Here is a 17,931-nt window from a genome sequence, read left to right on the forward strand (position 1 = left end):
CAGTGAGTTGCAAGACCAGATAAGTGGAGATATCTGTGATCAGTGGTCAAGTTCCACTTGGCCTCCTGCCCTATTCTGAAGAACCAGAGCCCAGTGAGAAATGATATGCAAATTCTTTCATCTAGGGTAAACTGTCCCAGCCATGAAGATAATTACTCACCTTGATGAGCCATTTCACTAACATATGCCAATTTATTTCCCTGGCTGTCTCATTAAAAGTGAGTAATGGGCTTTTGCCAGGCCTCTGCCTCCAACTTTGGTTTACAACATAAGATGAAGAGGAGAGTAGGCACTTCTGGGGAGTGTGGGCCCCAACAGTGAGGTTTCCAAAAACAATTTTCCAAGTAATGAAGGCAGGACCTAGGGTTAGACACAGCAGCATCTTCCATTCTAATGAGCTGCCAATTAGCCCTTATCCATCACCTCTCTGGATGACCTTAGCTTCTTGGAGGAGTTCTTTGCATACATGCATATCAGGGAAAGTGCAGCTGAATTTGGGGTCTGCTCATTGAGGCCTAGGTTTCCCATGTCCTTTGCTTTGTGGCTTTAGGTAGATGCCTCCTTGTCCATCCAACCTGGCAAGCTCTTTGCTTGTGAGGGAAGTAAGGAAGAGCAGAAGACATTATGTGGAGTCAGTTTGACCTGTCTTTAGAGACTCAACTCCTTCCCTTTGAATTCCACTTCCATGAAATCCAGACAATGATAGTCCCCACTTCATTCTGTGGTTGTGATGCCTCAAGGAGAAGCAATGTGTGGGGATAATGTTTTCAGGGTACTTGCCATATGGGGAGTGCTCTATAATAGTGCTGTGATTATTAGATATTTGTCTGAGTGATTGGGACATGAGGTTTATTCACTTTCCATGGATTTCTAGGTTGAAATTATGGGCATGTGACTGTGACTTGAGACCTTACATCCTCTGGTAAAGTTTCTAATCCATTTCAGATGCCATATAGGCACCCATCTGCACTTGGCCAGGCTCTCTGAGATAAGCGGAGCCTGGATCTCTGTTTCTATTGGACAAACGGAAAAACTGAGTCCTAAGGCACAAAGAACTTCCCCTAATACCTTGCCACACTTGTTGCAATATGGGGACTGGAACTCAGCAGCAGACACTCTCAGATTTCACCACTTAAAAACCCCACTTTTTTTTTAACTTTTGCAGTTTCTAGGCACTTGAATAAATAGCTGTCGCTCAGTAGCATCTACTGCCATGCATACATTAACAGCTGGTCCCCTAGCCATACACGTGCATACTACTAGCTATAGTCTCAGCAGCTGTGCATGCACGTGGACCTACCAACTCCTACCCTGGACAGCCACAGACCCATCTGCCCACAGCTGGTCCTTACAGCTTCACACAATCATGAAGCCAGCCCCACCACTCCATCACTTACTCCATCGCTTGCCACACTCCCCCATTTGCACCCACAGATAGTCTCTGAAACTGCATACATACACATCACCAGCTTGAATCTCACAGCAGTGCACATATATGCAGCTGGCCTAATCTATTGCTGTCCCCCACCACCACCACTGGATTCCTACAGCTGACTCCTCCAACTTTACATGTGCACTATGAGCCTTGAGTCCTCTAGTTGTACACACACACACACACACACACACACACACACACATACAGAGCACCTGTGTCCCCACAGTTAGCCCTGAAACAGCCCTTATCACCATGTGCATGCCTGTATCCAGGTGCATGCAAACCACTGGCCTCAGCCCCCACTGCATCAGTCCCTTGTCATTGTACCCTGGGACACCACTGAAATCATCAACAGCTCTCTCAGGTACCCTAGACCTCCCATAGTCCTTGCCACACCAAGGTACACACTGTTGCTGATGTTCCAGACCCATGTTTCCTGAACCAAAAAGACACCATCCCCTCATTGCTGATACGAAGTCTCCCCATGCTAGCCACAAGGCATAGTGCCACAGTGCTCTCTTAGAGTTCTTCTTCAACCACACAGGTGAATGTTTTTCCTTACCAAAGCCAGTCTACAAAGTACACAAGAGGTGACTGCTTTTTCACATTCTCAGATACCTACACAGTGCTATAAGAACCACAAAGGGAAAGGGAAATGGGACATGGCCAAAGGAACATAATTAGCTGCCAGTAACCAATGCAGATGAACCAGAGAGGTACAAATTGTCTGATAAGGAGTTCTTTCTAAATAAGCTCAATGAGCTACAAGAAAGCATGCATGAGCAATTTTACTAAATCAGGCAAATAATACAAGGACAAAATAAGAATATCCACAAAGAGATATAGAATGTAAAAAAGAATCAGAGACATTGGAATCAAAGAACAAAACTACTGAACTCAAAACTTCAACAGAAATCTTCAATAACAGACTCAATCAAATAGGAAAAAGAATAAGTAAACTGAAAGATAGATCATGAAATTGTCCAGTCAAAACAGAGAAAAAGAAAACTGAATGAGAAGAAATGAAGAAATGCTATAAGATTTATAAAGCACCATCACAAAAGTTATTTGGATCATGAATGGAGATGGAGAAGACAGAAAGTGGTAGAATACTTCTTAAGAAATAATGACTGGGGGAAAGGGAAAAAGGGAAAGGAAAAATTATGAGAAAGAAAAAAAATGGAATCGAACTGTGTAAATAGGGAAGGGTGGAGGGGGTGAAGGGTGCACAAGTAATGGGAGAAAAAATAAAAACTAAGATACATCATGTTCTGGTAAAAACACCCAATGATAAATGTAAATGTATTTTATACCTAACATGTACCAATAAATATATATATAAATTTAAAAAAATAATGACTGTTAGGGGCCGGGGATTTAGTTCAATGGTTCCGCTACCTGCTTTGCAAGCAAAAGGTCCCAAGTTCAATCCCCAGTATCAACAGAAAAAAAAAAAAAAAAGAAAAGAAATAATGACATCCAGTCCCATTCATGTTGCTGCAAATGATAGTAGTTTTTAAGGCAAAGTAGTATAAATGTACTGTGTTTACTTTATTCACTGAAGAGCTTCTGGAGAGATTACGTTGACTGACACAAGCTAGGCATAGAAAGACAAATACCACATGACCAGTAAATCAAACTTATAGCAGTATAGAGTAGAGTAGTAGTCACTAGAAAAGAAGGGTGAGGTGGAGATAGAAAAAAAATTAAAAGGAGCTTCTAAGAACTATGAAGGGTACTGGGGGAGAGAAAAGAGGGTCAAGTGCACAAGAAGGGTAGATTGACCTCATTGTGAGCTATTTGCACGAATAAAAACATCACAGTGAACCCCATTAATTTGTACAATGAATATGTTAGTACTAATAAAGAAATAATGGCTAAAAAATTCCCAAATATTTGGAAAGATCTGGACATCCAGGTATATGAAACTCAAAATTCACTAATCATATCTAACTCAAAACTCCAACATGACACATTATAATCAAAGGGTCAAGAGCTGAGTGTGTATCTCAGTAGTATAGTGTATGCTTTACCTGTGTGAGGCACTGGGTTGAACCCCCAAACCAAAATAAAGGAACACACACATACAATCCAGACTCAGAGACTTTAGAAAGCAGCAAGAGAAAAACATATCATGTACATGGGAGCCTCAATAAATTATCTTGGATTGTTCAGCAGAAGCCTTACAATCCAGGAGAGAATCAGATGTTATATTCAAAGTGACAAAACAACAATCCGCCAACCAAGAATACATAACCTGACAAATTGTCTTTCAGCCTTCTCAGACGTGCAAAAGCTAAGGGAGCTCATCACAACTTGATCTGTCTTTACAAGAAATGCTAATGGAAATTTTTCAGGCTGAAACAAAAGAATGCAAATGGGTAATATGAAAACATATGAAAGTATAAAATTCACTTGTGAAGATAAGTATATATGAAATTTAGTATTCTAATTCTGTAATAGTGGTATGTAAATCATTTAAAAGTCTATTTTCAAGGTTGAAGGACAAAAGCACTAAAAATGGCTATAGCTAAAATAATGTGTTAATTGATACAGAATTTAAAAACATGTAAACTGTGACAACTGAAACATAAAATAGGCAGCTTCAAATAAACTGGTATAACTGTAAGATATTTCAGGTAAGTCTCATGGTAACCAGAAAGTAAACACACGTACACAAAAGAAAAGAGTCAAATTATACTACTACAGAAAATCATCAAATAACAAAAGAATAAAATAAAAAGGGAAGAACGGAGTGAAAGATCTGCAAAAGTAGAAAACAATAAAATGACAATAGTAAATCGTGACCTATTAAAATTACTTTAAAATGTACCAATAAATGTTTTGCTTTAAAAAAATTACTTTAAAAGTAAATGAGCTAAATCCCTAATCAAATGATGCAAAATGACTGAATGAGTAAAAACTGGACTTAGAAAATGAGAGACAAAGAAGATCATTACATAATGATAAAGGGATCAGTTCAAAGAGCTCTAACAGTTATAAACATGCATGCATACATTGAACTTTGGAGCATCTGAATATATAAAGTAAATACTAACACCCCTGAAGGGAGAAATAGAAAATGATGCTATAGTGGCAGGGTACTTCATTACCCTACTTTCAACAATGGATAGATTACTTGGACAGAAAATCAATACGGAAACACTGTACAAGAATTATACTTCAGACCAAATGAAACTAGTAGACATGTAAATCACAATTCATCACATAGCAGCAGAATACACAGCAGGCATGAAACATACTTGTTATGGTTTATATCTAGATGACCCCCAAATCCTCATGTGCTCATAGGTGGAAGTTTCAGAAGTGATTGGATCATAGGTGTGTGATACAAATCAGTGGATTAGCTACTTAGTTTATAGCTAAATGTGATTTGGGAGGTGAAGCCTCCTTGGAGGAGATGATGGGTCACTGGGGGCATGTCCTGGAAGAGTCTATTACCTTCCCTCCTCCCTTGATCTCTCTCTGCCTCTCCCTGCCCTGCAATGAACAAGCTTCCTCTGCCATGCCCCTCTGCCATACTGCCCCGCCTTGAAGTCAGCCATGTATGGACTGAAACCTTTTCAAACTGTGAGCCAAAATAAACCTTTCCTCCCTTAAATTGTTGGTGTCGGGTATTGTATCCCAGCAAGGAGAAAGTAAGACAGTGCTCATGTTAGGCCATAAAACAAGCCTTGAAATTTACGAACACTGAAAGCACGCCAACTGTCTTTTACAATCACAATAGTATGAAACTAGAGAGCAACAACAGAAGGAAATCTGGAGCAAGAAAATTCACAAATATGTAGAAATTATACAAGTGCACCTGAACAATCAATGAGTTGAAGAAGAAATCAAAATGGAAATTAAAAAAATGTCTTCAAGCGATGAAAATGGAAATCCAATATACAAATCCTAAGATGTAGTAAAGAACAATTTTAAAAGTGAAGGCTTACATTAAAAAGGGAAAAAAAACTCAAGTAAATGACTTATGTTACACTTCAAGGAACTGAAAAAAAGAGCAATAAAATTAGTAGACAGAAGATATAACAATGGTCAGAAGAGAAAGAAATGAAGCAAAGACAAGAAAAATAATAGGAAAAAAAATCAGTGATGACTTGGGTGTTTTGAAATGATAAGCAAAAACGACACACCTTCAGCTAAACTAAGACAAAAGTGAGAGAACTCAAATTCAGAAATGAAAGAGAAGACATCACAACCAATACCATAGAAATGCAAAGGATCATAAAAGATTGCTAAGAACAATTATATACCAACCAATTGGATAACATAATCTGCCATCCATGAAAAGCCCTGGACCTGATGGCTTCACAGCTGAATTCATGCAAACATTTAAAAAATATCAATGTTTCTCAAAGTCTTCTAAAAAACTGAAGAGAGTAGAATACTTTACAAATCATTTTACAAGGCTGGCATAACCCTGATGCCAAAGTGAGACAAGGACATTACAAGAAAAGAAAATTATAGGCCAATATCCTTAATAATAATGGAGAAGTAAAAATAATACTAAAAAATACTAACAATCCAAATTAAACAGTACATCAAAAGAATCATGCTATATTAAGTAGGATTTATCCCTGGGGTGCAAAGAAGTTTCACCCATACAAAATCAAATAAATATGATATATCACTGTAACAGAATGGAAAACAAACACCACATGATCATCTCAAAACACAGAAAAACTGGTTGACGAAATTCAATATTCTTTCATAGTAAAAACTATCAACAAATTAAATAGAAAAGTAATGCACCTCAACACAATAAAGGGATATAGCACATACTCAAGGTTAACACAATACTCAATAGTAAAAAATGTAAAGCTTTTTCTTTAAGATCAAAAACAAGACCAGAATGCCCCCTCTTGCCACTTCTATTTATGGTGCTGGGAGTCCTAGTCAAAACAAACAAGAGAAAGAAATGAAAGTGATGAAAATCAGGAAGAAAGAATGAAAATGACTCTGTTTGATGATGCCATGAGTATATATATATATATATGGTCCATTTGCTGTCCTCCTAGGTATCTTCCCAAAAAAGCTAAAAACATGATAAAACAAACCTAAGTGTTCACTGTTAAAAAGTTACCCTAAAACAATCTACTTCTAACTAAAAATGAAAATTTCTTCTCCTTACTAAGTGTCTTCAGGAGATGAATGGAGATTATATATTTTTTTTCCTAAAGACTCCACCAAAAAATTATTAGAACTAATAAATGCATTCAGTAAAGTTGCAGTATACAAAATAGACATATTAAAATCAATCGTGTTTCTAACAGAAAAGTGTTCAAAAAGGAAATCAAGAAAGCAATCCCATTTACAATATCATCAAAAAGAATAAAATACTTAGGAATAGATTTAACCAAGGAAGTGAAATGTCTGTATATTTAAAACACTAAACATTGATTAAGAAATTTTAGAAGGCATAAATTATGGAAGGAACATGAACATGAGTTATCATGTTCATAGATTGGAAGGAGTAATATTGTTAAAATGTCCATACCACCTAAAGTGCAATCCCTATCAAAATTCTAATAGTAGTTTTCAGAATAACAGAAAAACATTCTAAAATTTATGTGAAACTACAAAAGACCTTGGATAGCAAAAGCAATCTTAAGAACAAACCTGGAGGCATGACACATTCTGATTTCCAACTATATTACAAAACTATAGAAATCAAAACAGTATAATACCAGTATAAAAACAGACAGACAGACTGACAGAAGAGAATGGAGAACCCAGAATAAAATTTACCTGTATACAGTTAGCTAATGTTTAACAAAGCCACCAAGAATATGCAATGGAGAAAGGATAGGCTCGTTAATAAGCAATGCTGGGAAAACCTGGATTAAAAAATTAAAAATAAAAGAAATAGGATTCTTACACAAAAATCAACTCAAAATGGATTTAAGTCTTAACATAAGAAGTGCAACCATAAAACTCCTAAGAGAAAACCTAAGGGGAAACTTCTTCACATTTTCCTTGGAAGTGATTTTTTGTCAATGATCTGATACCAAAACAACAGGTAAGAAAAGCAACAACATTTTAAATGGGCTTCATCAAACTGAAAAAGCTTTTGCACAACAAAAGAAAAATCAACAAAATAAATAATCTAATTTAAAAATAGGCAAAAGACTCGAATAGGCATTTTTCCAAAGAAGATGTACAAATGGTCAACAAGTATAGAAATAATGCTCAATATTATTAACCATGAGTGAAATACAAATCAACCTCAATGAAATATCACCTCACAACTATTAGGATGGTTTTTATCAAAATGCCAACAGATAGCAAGTACCAATGCGATTTGGAAAAAGGGAAGCTCTTGTTCATTGTTATTTGTTATGTAAATTGCTATAGCCATTATGGGAAACAATATGAAAGTTCCTCAAAAACTTAAAAATAGAACTAATATATAACCTTGTAATTTCACTCCTGAGTGTATATCCCAGGAAATAAAATTTCTATCTTGAAACATCTGTGTTCCCATAATCACTGCGGCGTAATTCTTAACAGACCAGACATGGAAACAAACTGTGTCCACAGACAGATAAGTAGATACAAAAATCATGGGAGGATACACATATACACACATATAGAAAAATTCACTTCTACTCAGGCCTAAAAAAACAAAGGAAATTCTGCCATTTGCAACAAATTGAACAAATCCAGAGGACATTATATTTAGTGAAATAAGTCAGACACTAAAAGACAAGAGCTGCAGAATCTCAATTATACATAGATCCAAAAAGAAAGTTTGAACTCATGCTAATATGAAATAGAATGGTGGTTAGCAAGAATTTGAGGATGAGAAAGAAGGGGAAATATTAGTGAAAGGATACATTCAGATAAAAAATTAGTAAGTGCTGGCTACCTAATACAAACCTAGAAACTAGATAACAATGTATTTTTGAAATTTGCTGAGAGTAGCTCCCAAGTATTCTTGTAACATACAACGCAAACACACACACACACAGAGAACTGTGAGCAAATACATATGATTACATAGCTTTATCATGACAGTCATTACAGTACAGCATAGCACACATTTAGATTAAAACACCACATCATACACACATTGTATATACAATTTTTATTTGTCAATCATACCTTAATAAATATGTGAAGAAAACCCACAAAGTTTGTCTAAGCCTACATTTGTCATTCTGTGTGTGTGTGTGTGTGTGTGTGTGTGTGTGTATGTGTGTGGTCTTTGACAAATTACTTGAAGCTCCTAATCAATAAAATATGAATTAATTATTGTACCCGTGTGGTATCATTGTTACCTGAACTAATGCAAACAGTGTGCTCACTAGAGTGTATGTATGCCACAAGCCACAATGTGAGGGAATGTCAGCAGAGGAAACAGCAGGGTTCTCGGTGACACAGTGACACCCAATTACCACTTGGCAGATTTTTCCAGCTTTCAAATAGCATTTTACTTTCACAAGGACTCGCTGGCTGCTCACTGGCTAGCTCCCAACCTCAGCCAGTAAGATAAGCCCTGTGTGTGAACTTTGGAAAGCACACAAAAGTATGGAGAAGGAAATAAATCACACATCATTTTGCCAAAGAAAACCACTATTAAGAGTTTACCATATTTCCAACAGGTTTTCCATGAAATTCCTAAATAAAATTAAAACCACACTGCCTTGTTTTCTTTTCCTTCCCCCTTTTCACTTAAAATTCAATTATATATACTTTCCCCACTCCAAAATAATTTCATAATCCCCATTTTAGGCTGAACAATATTTCATCTTAATATTAACATTCTATATTTACCTCTTCTCCTTATCAGACTATATTTCAATGCATACATAACACTTAGATGGACACATTTGAACAGCTACTATTCAGTTGCAGTTTTATCATTTCCTTGAATCAGTTTTTACATGAAGAATTACATTGAAAGAGCAATTTCAAAGTGACTGATATAGATTGCCAAGGAGCCTTCCAGAATGTTTCCATTCAAATTCCACCAGAAAGCGGGTGTTGGTCAGTGTGCTTACCTCATCACTCCCACTCCCTCCCGTGCTTCCTGGGTTAAAAGAAAAACACAAACCTTCATTGCTACACTAGGTAGGTACTGATTGTTCTATAAGGATTAATTTCCCAGATGTCGTTTGGACCTGACCATAGAAGCCTGGGAACCAGGCTGCAGCTCACCTAAATTGACTGTAGGTGCAGGTCTCTTGAGAAGGCACATTTAAATGTAGGAGAAAAGGATGTAAATGCAACAGAAACGAAAGAGATGGCTTTCTCTGGGCTTTCAAACGGTTTTAAATTAGTGTCTTATACAAACACGACCCCTTCCCACAAACAACTGCTCACAATATTATATTCTTATTTCTGACCTAATGCTTTAAATTCTGTGCTTTGAAACCTATTTTCACGTGTAGGAAGTTGGTAGTGGTGGAGAAAGTAAATTAGTTTCTCAGTCAATTTCATTAAGACTTGTTATGGAAGTGGAACTGCAACAAATTGAGCCGAAGATTCAGTTTGCGTGTTTGTTTTTCTTCCACAATCAATAGTGTTTGGTCTACTTAGTGTCGCATGGATTGTAAACCCAAGCCTTCCTCTTCTAAGAAGGGGATCTTTTGAGAGCCATTTAACTTTAGAGAAAGAGAAAGTTAAAAATTTTGTTCAAAATTCAATCTGATGTTGCTGAAACATACTTCTCATGGTTATATTAAAGCGCTTCCACCTGAAAAAATTCCTCCCCTGTGTTGACTATAACCATGAACAAGTTTGTTAACACAATCCATGGAGAGTGTTACCAACCCAATTTCCAGCCACTCCAGACCTGTGCAGGCCTTGAATTGAGAAGAAAACAAATATTAGGACAAAATGAAAGAGATTTTGAACACCAGAGACAAAGCCAGAAATACATAAAACCTATTTTTATTGAGATTTTTGTCAGACTTTGTTGAAGTAAATGCTACCTCAGATCAATAGATGTTAGTTGCATTCTTAGAAATGGTCCAGAACAGACAGCCAGAGTAGATTATTCTAATTCTTGGTTGGATGTCGTGGGTGACTTTGTATTCTGACCTCATGATTAACCAGCCGAAACTTCACCCTGACATACTCCTATTTGTAACCCCTGCTTGTCTTCCAGCCCAGAGTACTGTTTCAGGTGAGTGGTGGATCAGCTTTTCCAATGTTGAAAGCATTATTCGGCTTTTCCAGTTTTCCAAACAGTTTTGTTTTAGCTCACACTGTCTTTAATTACATGAACAATTTACCTCAGTTGGAATGGAAGAAAATTCACTCAGGTAATCTTTTTGCTTTGATAAAATATGAAAGTAAATCTAAGTTTACAATTCTTATACTATGTTTGTTGATTTTTATTGATCTATTTTGTGTTTTTAATTTCCATTTTCTTCATTTCTGTTAAAAGATAACACTTGAGTTTTAATTTTCTGTCAATTCCTCCATCAAAAGTAATTATATAAAGCAAGAATGAAATTATTTTCATCAAAGGAAAACTTTAATCTCTTGGAATAAAAAACTTAAAAATGTTAAGTGAGCTTTGAGTCTTTATTCATTCTTTCAAATCAATATTGTAGTCCAGCAAAAATAGACAATATTTTGCTCATTAATTACCAAATATTTATGTATGAATCATATCGAACCCACAGAAACAAAAACATAAAAATGGCTCTAAAAAAATTGTTTGTTCTTTCCTGGAGAAGAAAAATGCCTTCTTCCTCAGGGCAAGGAATCTGTTACTTGGTGTAGCTTTTGGAAGGGAGGTCACATGTTTTCTTATTGATTTCACTTCCTATTTAGTAGGAAAATAATGTGAGAAGAGGCAGTGAACATTCCTGGCAACAAGCCCAGATGCTAAAAAATGTGTATCAGAATATTTTCTGAATTCTGTCTTTTTCCAAGAAATTTCATGGCAGATGAGCTCTCTGTGCCCTACATCAGGGACAAGGCTACATGAGTGCACTTTAGGAAGGAGTTTCCTGGAGACATTTCTTTAAGCACAGGTCTTTTGGATTCCATAATTTACTCAGAACTCCCATCATCCCATTGCACAGCAAGGTTGCTCCAGCCAATGGTCCAGGAATTGACCACTAAAGTGTACGCAGGCCACAGGTAGAGGTTATATTCCTTTTTGCCCTTGTTTTTGCAAAAAAAAAATAGAGAAAGGGGCCATTTCATCCTTTTAAAGGTGATGGAGTAGAGAAGGGATTTTGAAAAAGTGACTAGCCTTGAGATGATTCTGAATGCCTCTCTTCCTCAGGCAACATCAGGAACACTGAGAAGCTGAGCTATGACAGGCAGCGCCAGTATGAGATCCTAGTGACAGCCTACGACTGTGGACAGAAACCTGCTGCTCAGGATACGCTGGTGCAGGTGGACGTGAAGCCCGTTTGCAAGCCTGGATGGCAAGGTGGGCTGCCTTTATCTGTCTTGTGTGAAGGCAGAGCTTGGCTCTGTGTGTACAGGCTGCTAGGCATGTCTGCAAATCATCACAACACATAACCAGAGGAATTTTTAAAGTTAGTCATTTTGCTGCAAGAAATAGCATACCTGTTTGTTCTCACATCTCTTATTGATATATCATCTCCATTTCACAGTTGAGAATGTCAGAGGCAACTAGTCTAACATCAGTGCTCCCTTTCTCAAATCTCATGATGTCTTTAAATTAATAAGTAATTATACCACAATGCTTTGGAGAAACTGGCAGTGACTATTTACTTTCGCCAAGGGTGCTCAGCCTAGTCGATGCATTGCGAGTTGTACACCACTGCCCAACATCTGGGACGGTCATTATGTTTCTTGTGCATGAACAGATCACATACCAGCAGAGGAGGAACATCCAGAATCCAGCCTCTAGGTTAGGGGTCTTAAAAAGGTTGACTGAAGGCACAGAGAAACAATGGCTTCCAGTGGAGGTGGAGTTTTCCCAACAGAGAACGTGTTCAAGTCATCCTTAGTTGGCAGAGTCTGTTGTTGATCTGAGGGTAGGTAAGGAAGTCAGGGACAATTGCATAGACGGATCTTGTAGAGAATTAGGTGGTCTTTGGAATAATAATGGCTCCAGTGGTGACACCATTCCGGTAGCTGAGAAGAGACACTACTGTTTATCTCTGTGCCTTTGTTTTTGTGCCAGACTACTTGTCTCCTCTGCGTGTCATGATGGTGCACACTGCTGCTTACTCATAACTCTTCTTAGCTCACAGTGACAGTGCTTTGTGCATCCCTCCCCACTGTGTTTTGTGTTTATTGCCTTCTCTTGATCTGTCTTTAAGTTTCAGAGCCCCTCTTATTCATATTCCCTCCCCTACCCACCCCTCCTTTCCCCTCTCCTCCCCTCCTCTCCTCTTCTTTCTTGTCCCCTCCCCTCCACCCCCCCTCCACACACTTAAATTACCCTAGAAAGAGTCTATGAGAGTCAGCCACATTCTTTTTTTTTTTTTTGGTACTGGGGATCAAACTCAGGACCTTGCGCTTGCAAAGCAGGCATGGTGCCACTGAGCTAAATCCCCAGCCCAGCCACATTTTTATCAGGCGGGCACCTTAGGGTCCCTGGTCAGGCACTCATTCCTAATCCAATATATCAGGATCAGGCTGGTCAAGTACAAAGCAAGTCACCTGTGTCTGGCAAGCTATCTGGGATCCCTCCACTCACCAGGCAGCTTTCAAAGTGTTCCTTCCTGGCATATCATTCGCAAGATTTAAGGATCTAGAAGGCAGAATTCTGTGTTATTCACCACTGAATTTCTCTAGCTTGCCACAATATGACACCAAAAGGAGGTACTAAGGAGTAGTCACTGAATGAATGAATGAATGAATGAATAAAAAGCTATCTGAATAAAGACAAATTCATTTTGTTTAATTTTAACTTAAAAAGATTAGCAGTAAAGGTCTGGCCTTTGAAGAAAAAGATGAGAAAGATATGTATGCTTTCTAAGCATAAAACATGCTCAGAGTGGAATTTTAAGTGGAGAAAGCAAAAGACAAAGCCATATCTAGAGAATGATCCCATTTTTTTCAGTCTTTGAAAATTGAGGCACCCTCAAATTTGGGATTGCATGTTTACACCTGTATTTAAATGTAATTTCCTTACAGAATATGTACTTGCAGATCTATGTGAATACAACATTAACTGTATGCAAAGACAAAACCTGGTCTTAACATTTAACTCTTACTGTGAAGAATGTATTGAGCACTTTCTCTACAGTGGACAGTGCCATCCATGGGCAGCTCCTGACAGTGCTTCTAGGGAGCCAGTGCCTGCGGACGTCCAGCCCAGGACAAGACATAATGCAGGCACTGGTGGTGTTGAACAGATAAATGAATGGGCAGTGATACCTTGGTTTAAAAAATGTACCTTTCTGTGGAACAAAGAAAAGAGGAAAATGAAAATTCCCAACATCATGTCAAGCAGAGTGATTTAAGCCATGTACAGCACCAGAATAACTACTTCATGGTGGCTTCCTTGTTCTAGCTGGCCAATCTGTGGTGGCAAAAGCTGCCAATGGATTCTCCATTGAGACCTCTCCCCTCTCTCTTAGCCCTGTGTACAATCATTAAGTCCCTACCCAGCCATTGCCTAAGCAGGTTTTTAGATCTTAGGCTCATCAGGCTCTCTCATACACATAGCAGTGGGCAGAGTGATTTCTTGCCATTTATGCTCCAGAGTCCAGAGCTGAAGAGGAGCCTTCTCTCTTCCTTCCAGCACACTGGTCCACTTTATTCCTCCACTGGGGCACCCTCACTTCTAACCCTCCCATCCTGGTGTTGCTCGCTCTTCTATGTGTGTTCGGCCTGCACCCTCTTAGCTGGAAGTGTAGCTTTCTCTGGGGAAGAACTGACTATACCAGACCCAGATGTGTGTCTCATGTTTGGTCCCTTCTTCCAGCTTTGTATAGCAAACTAGGAGGAGCCATGGCTTACTGGTCTCTTTGCTACCTGCAGATGAGGAAGGCTGCCCCTTTCTGTGAGAGACCTGCAGGTGCCCTTGAAGGAAGGGTTGATTTTCTTGGAGCAGATGTGGAATAAATACTGCACCTTGTAGGTGGAAGGGGAGTATCAAGAGAGGAGGCCATTTAGGGACCCAGAGAACAGTATGAGGAAAGCTGTCTGGCTGCAGACAGGATTGTGACTGGAGAGATGTGGGAAGTAAGATTAGAGAGGTCAGAGAGGTCGAGGGTAGGGCAGGTAGATGGCTGAGATGTAAGCACAGGGAAATGAGTCTCAAGCCCCCAGACTCAGCTGAGAAGGTCTGTATGCCTGTTCCAGATGAGATTCCCTGTAGTTCCTCAGAAGAACAGAGAGCCCTCCCAAGGTGACTTCTCACAAGCAATTCAAGTCACCAAGCAAATACAGTTTGGCAGTTTGAATTCTTGTACCTATTTGAAATCATTTCCCTTCAGGCTGGAGGGGACTGCAGTACAGTGAAAGCAATCCATCATGTCCGGAGCCTCCTGTCTCCCTCAGAGTGTACCCAATCCATACCTCACCCAGGCTTTGCTCCAGCAGCTTCTGTATCAAGAGCCCTGCTCATGGCTGAGCCTTCCTCCCCAGGCCCATAGGAACCTGCTCCCCGACTCCAGTGATGCCTCAGAAGGGATGTGGGCTCCCTGAGGGCAGAGCCATACTTCTCTCCACCTCTGACATCACCAGAGAAGTATAAACCAAAAGCTTACTTGCTAGCTAGCACTAGTCACCAGTGGGCAGAGGACGGGTTTTGAGGAGCTAAGCTGGCAGCAAGAGGAGGAAGGAAGGTTTTGGATTCAAAATGAACCCAGTGTGCTGGGTTTGTACATCTTGCTCTTACGTGAATTTTGTCTGCTCTGCCATATTCTGAGATTGTAATTCTGAACAGGCAGTAAGGTTCAGCTCACTCTTGAGGGTTAGGTGGAACTGTGCTAAAGGGAATAATCCCATTCTCACCTGGACAGGGGAGATGAGGGGCCTCAAAGCATAAACCACATCTTTGCTTTCTCCTGAGATGTGAGAGTTCATGGTGTGGTTAGAGACACTTGTAAGTCATGGAGATGAAAGATTATACTAGGAACCAGGAGAGAGGTACACCTGCAGCAGTCCACATGGTGAATAAAGGCTTGTGTCCTGCATCTCCTGCCAGGTCTCTGGATTGCCATCTTCTCAGTGTGTTTCCCTCTTGCCAAATGGTAAAACTGTGCCACCCTGGCCTGTGTGTGCTATGAGCACATGCAGCAAGATCTGCACCCATATGTGGACTAGCAAACTGCAGGGGTGGAGCATCCTTGGGGACTGGTGGGAGCAGTGCTCACCTCATCCTGGAGCATGATTTAAAGCAACTAATTATACCTCCCTGTCCAGCATTCATCCAACACCATTGGAAGAGTTCCCCATGGATCAGGCCAACTGCCGTTCCCTTTACCTTCACAGTGAGGCAACCTATTTAACATAAAAATGAAAGGAGATGCAGCTACATAACTGATACACTTTCTTCCTATTCTTTGGGTTTTGAATGGTTCTTCAGGTGCATCAAATTGTAAAATGTTCCACCATTTCAGCCATGAGGCCATTGTGAGGAAGGAAGGATAGTATCCTTCAGGGGAATGTTTCTCAAACCTGAATATGCACATGAATCACTGAGAGGTCTGGGTAAAATGCAGATCCCAATTTAATATATCTATGGTAGTTCTGGATCCTGCCAGTCCATAGACTTCATTTTGAGTAAGAAAATCGTGCAGAAAATATTTACAGAGACACTTAGAGAATATCTAACCCTTTTGTGTTGAAAAGAGCATCATGAAGATGCTTGGTTGAGGTTAATTTTCCCCAAGTTGTTTGCATTGTGAGAGAGAACTGAAATTGGCATACACATACACCGTGGGAAATATTCTTGGAGTGAATGTGCTTCCTCAGTATAGAAAGCCCTCTGTGTGCTGAAGGCTGGGTGTACTGGGACAAATATGACCTGCCAGGACTCACAGCACAGAAGAGATGGTGATTATACTGAGGATAGAGGCCATGGTGTAAGGGACCTATGGGAACACAAATGAGACACTGAACTCACACCAGGGAAGGGCCCTGATGGGAGATGTGCCTAGATCTGAACTAAAAGAAAGAAGTCTTCAGCACTGAGGGGAAGCATGTTATAGACTAGGGAACAGGGGCTAGGGAGGTAGGGGAGAGTTCATCGTGGTAGGGTATGGGAGAAGAAGATTGGACTGACTAAAGGGGACCAGATCATGGAGGGAGAGCTTCTTTACCAATGGGGGAACCAGAGACTTTCATATCTTAGCATGGTTAGGGAGGACCTTAGGAATTCCTTTGCCAACCACATAGACTATGGCTGAAAAGTGAAGATTGGGTATAGGGAGACCAGCTGCAAAGAATGATTATTACTGAGTCCCCCTTTAAGTGGCATACTTCATAAAAGTATCTAAAGTCAAGTATTTATTCCAAAATCATCTTAAGGTGCTGGGCACCAAAGGAGGTTAGATTTGCAGGCAAATATCATGAAACACCACGGGCAAGGGGACAAAGTTAGCAGTCATGTGTGTCAGGTAGACAAGGCTCCTGCTAAGCCTTGTCAAACGTATGTTGCAGTCTCTTCTGCAGCTGTCTACATCCTGCCACCCTGACAAGGAGAAAAAAATCCCAGGCCCCAGGAGTCAGCTGGCTTCCCTCTGCCTGTCCAAAAGTCAGATTAATTATTGATTGAGAAAACTAAAAATCTGGCTTAGGTTTTACTGCATGAAAGCATTGATTTCAAATCAAGAATGTAAGCCCAGTAGGATGCCCATATTGGCCTAGGGATACAGAATTGGGCAGGGCTCAGACAGCAGAGCTGCATCTATCAGAGGATTGAATGACAATGTGACCCTTGCAGGGTGTTGCACAGGACAACCCTGGAAAGATATACTAAAGGAGGACTCCTTGCCTTTCCAGTGCCCTGCTAGGTATCTAAGATTCCATCTTTACAGTACCAACTTTGTATTTTAATAAATAATCCCCACTTAAAATGGAAATACCTCTTGCAAGAGTAATGTATCAAGCCAGGAGTCAGCAAAGTATAGCCTACAGGCAAATCTAGTGAACCACTTGTTTTTGTACAGATGTGAGCCCCAAAAATGCATTTTACATCTAAAATGGTTGAAAAAAATCAAAAGGCACTATTTCATAGAACACAAACATTACAAGAAATTCAAGTCTTGGTACTAGTAAAGTCTCCCTGGAATGTAGCCACACACACTCCTTTATATTTTGTCTCTGCCTGCCCTCCAGCAGTGCAGCTGAGTAGTTGTAACAGAGACCATATGGACCTCAAGGCCTAAATATTTTATTTCTGGCCCTTTACAAGTTTTGTTGACCACGATATAAAGCTCCTATGGTCTATTGACACCTTAGTAGGAAGTCATGTCTTGGATTACTTAGCACTGTCTAGAATGACTGGGGTATCAAGTGGACATATTTGGACAGAGTCATGGTGTATAAATATAAAAGCAAGCAAACCACATTGAGGACAG

General features: G+C 39.5%; 1 protein-coding gene across 2 annotated transcripts in view; it reads left to right on the forward strand.

Annotated features, from left to right (window-relative positions):
* The window catches only part of Clstn2 (calsyntenin 2), a 615,455-nt gene that overhangs the window by 476,128 nt on the left and 121,396 nt on the right, over positions 1-17,931 (forward strand). For both annotated transcript variants that reach the window (XM_021250694.2, XM_087186235.1), the window contains one exon: positions 11,703-11,852. In XM_021250694.2, the coding sequence (XP_021106353.1) occupies positions 11,703-11,852 (150 nt within the window). The remainder of the gene's footprint in view (positions 1-11,702; positions 11,853-17,931) is intronic.

Source organism: Heterocephalus glaber, unplaced genomic scaffold, assembly GCF_053883595.1.
Source record: "Heterocephalus glaber isolate CG9 unplaced genomic scaffold, H.glaber_assembly_v1.0 deba00001504, whole genome shotgun sequence".
Classification (NCBI taxonomy): domain Eukaryota; kingdom Metazoa; phylum Chordata; class Mammalia; order Rodentia; family Bathyergidae; genus Heterocephalus; species Heterocephalus glaber.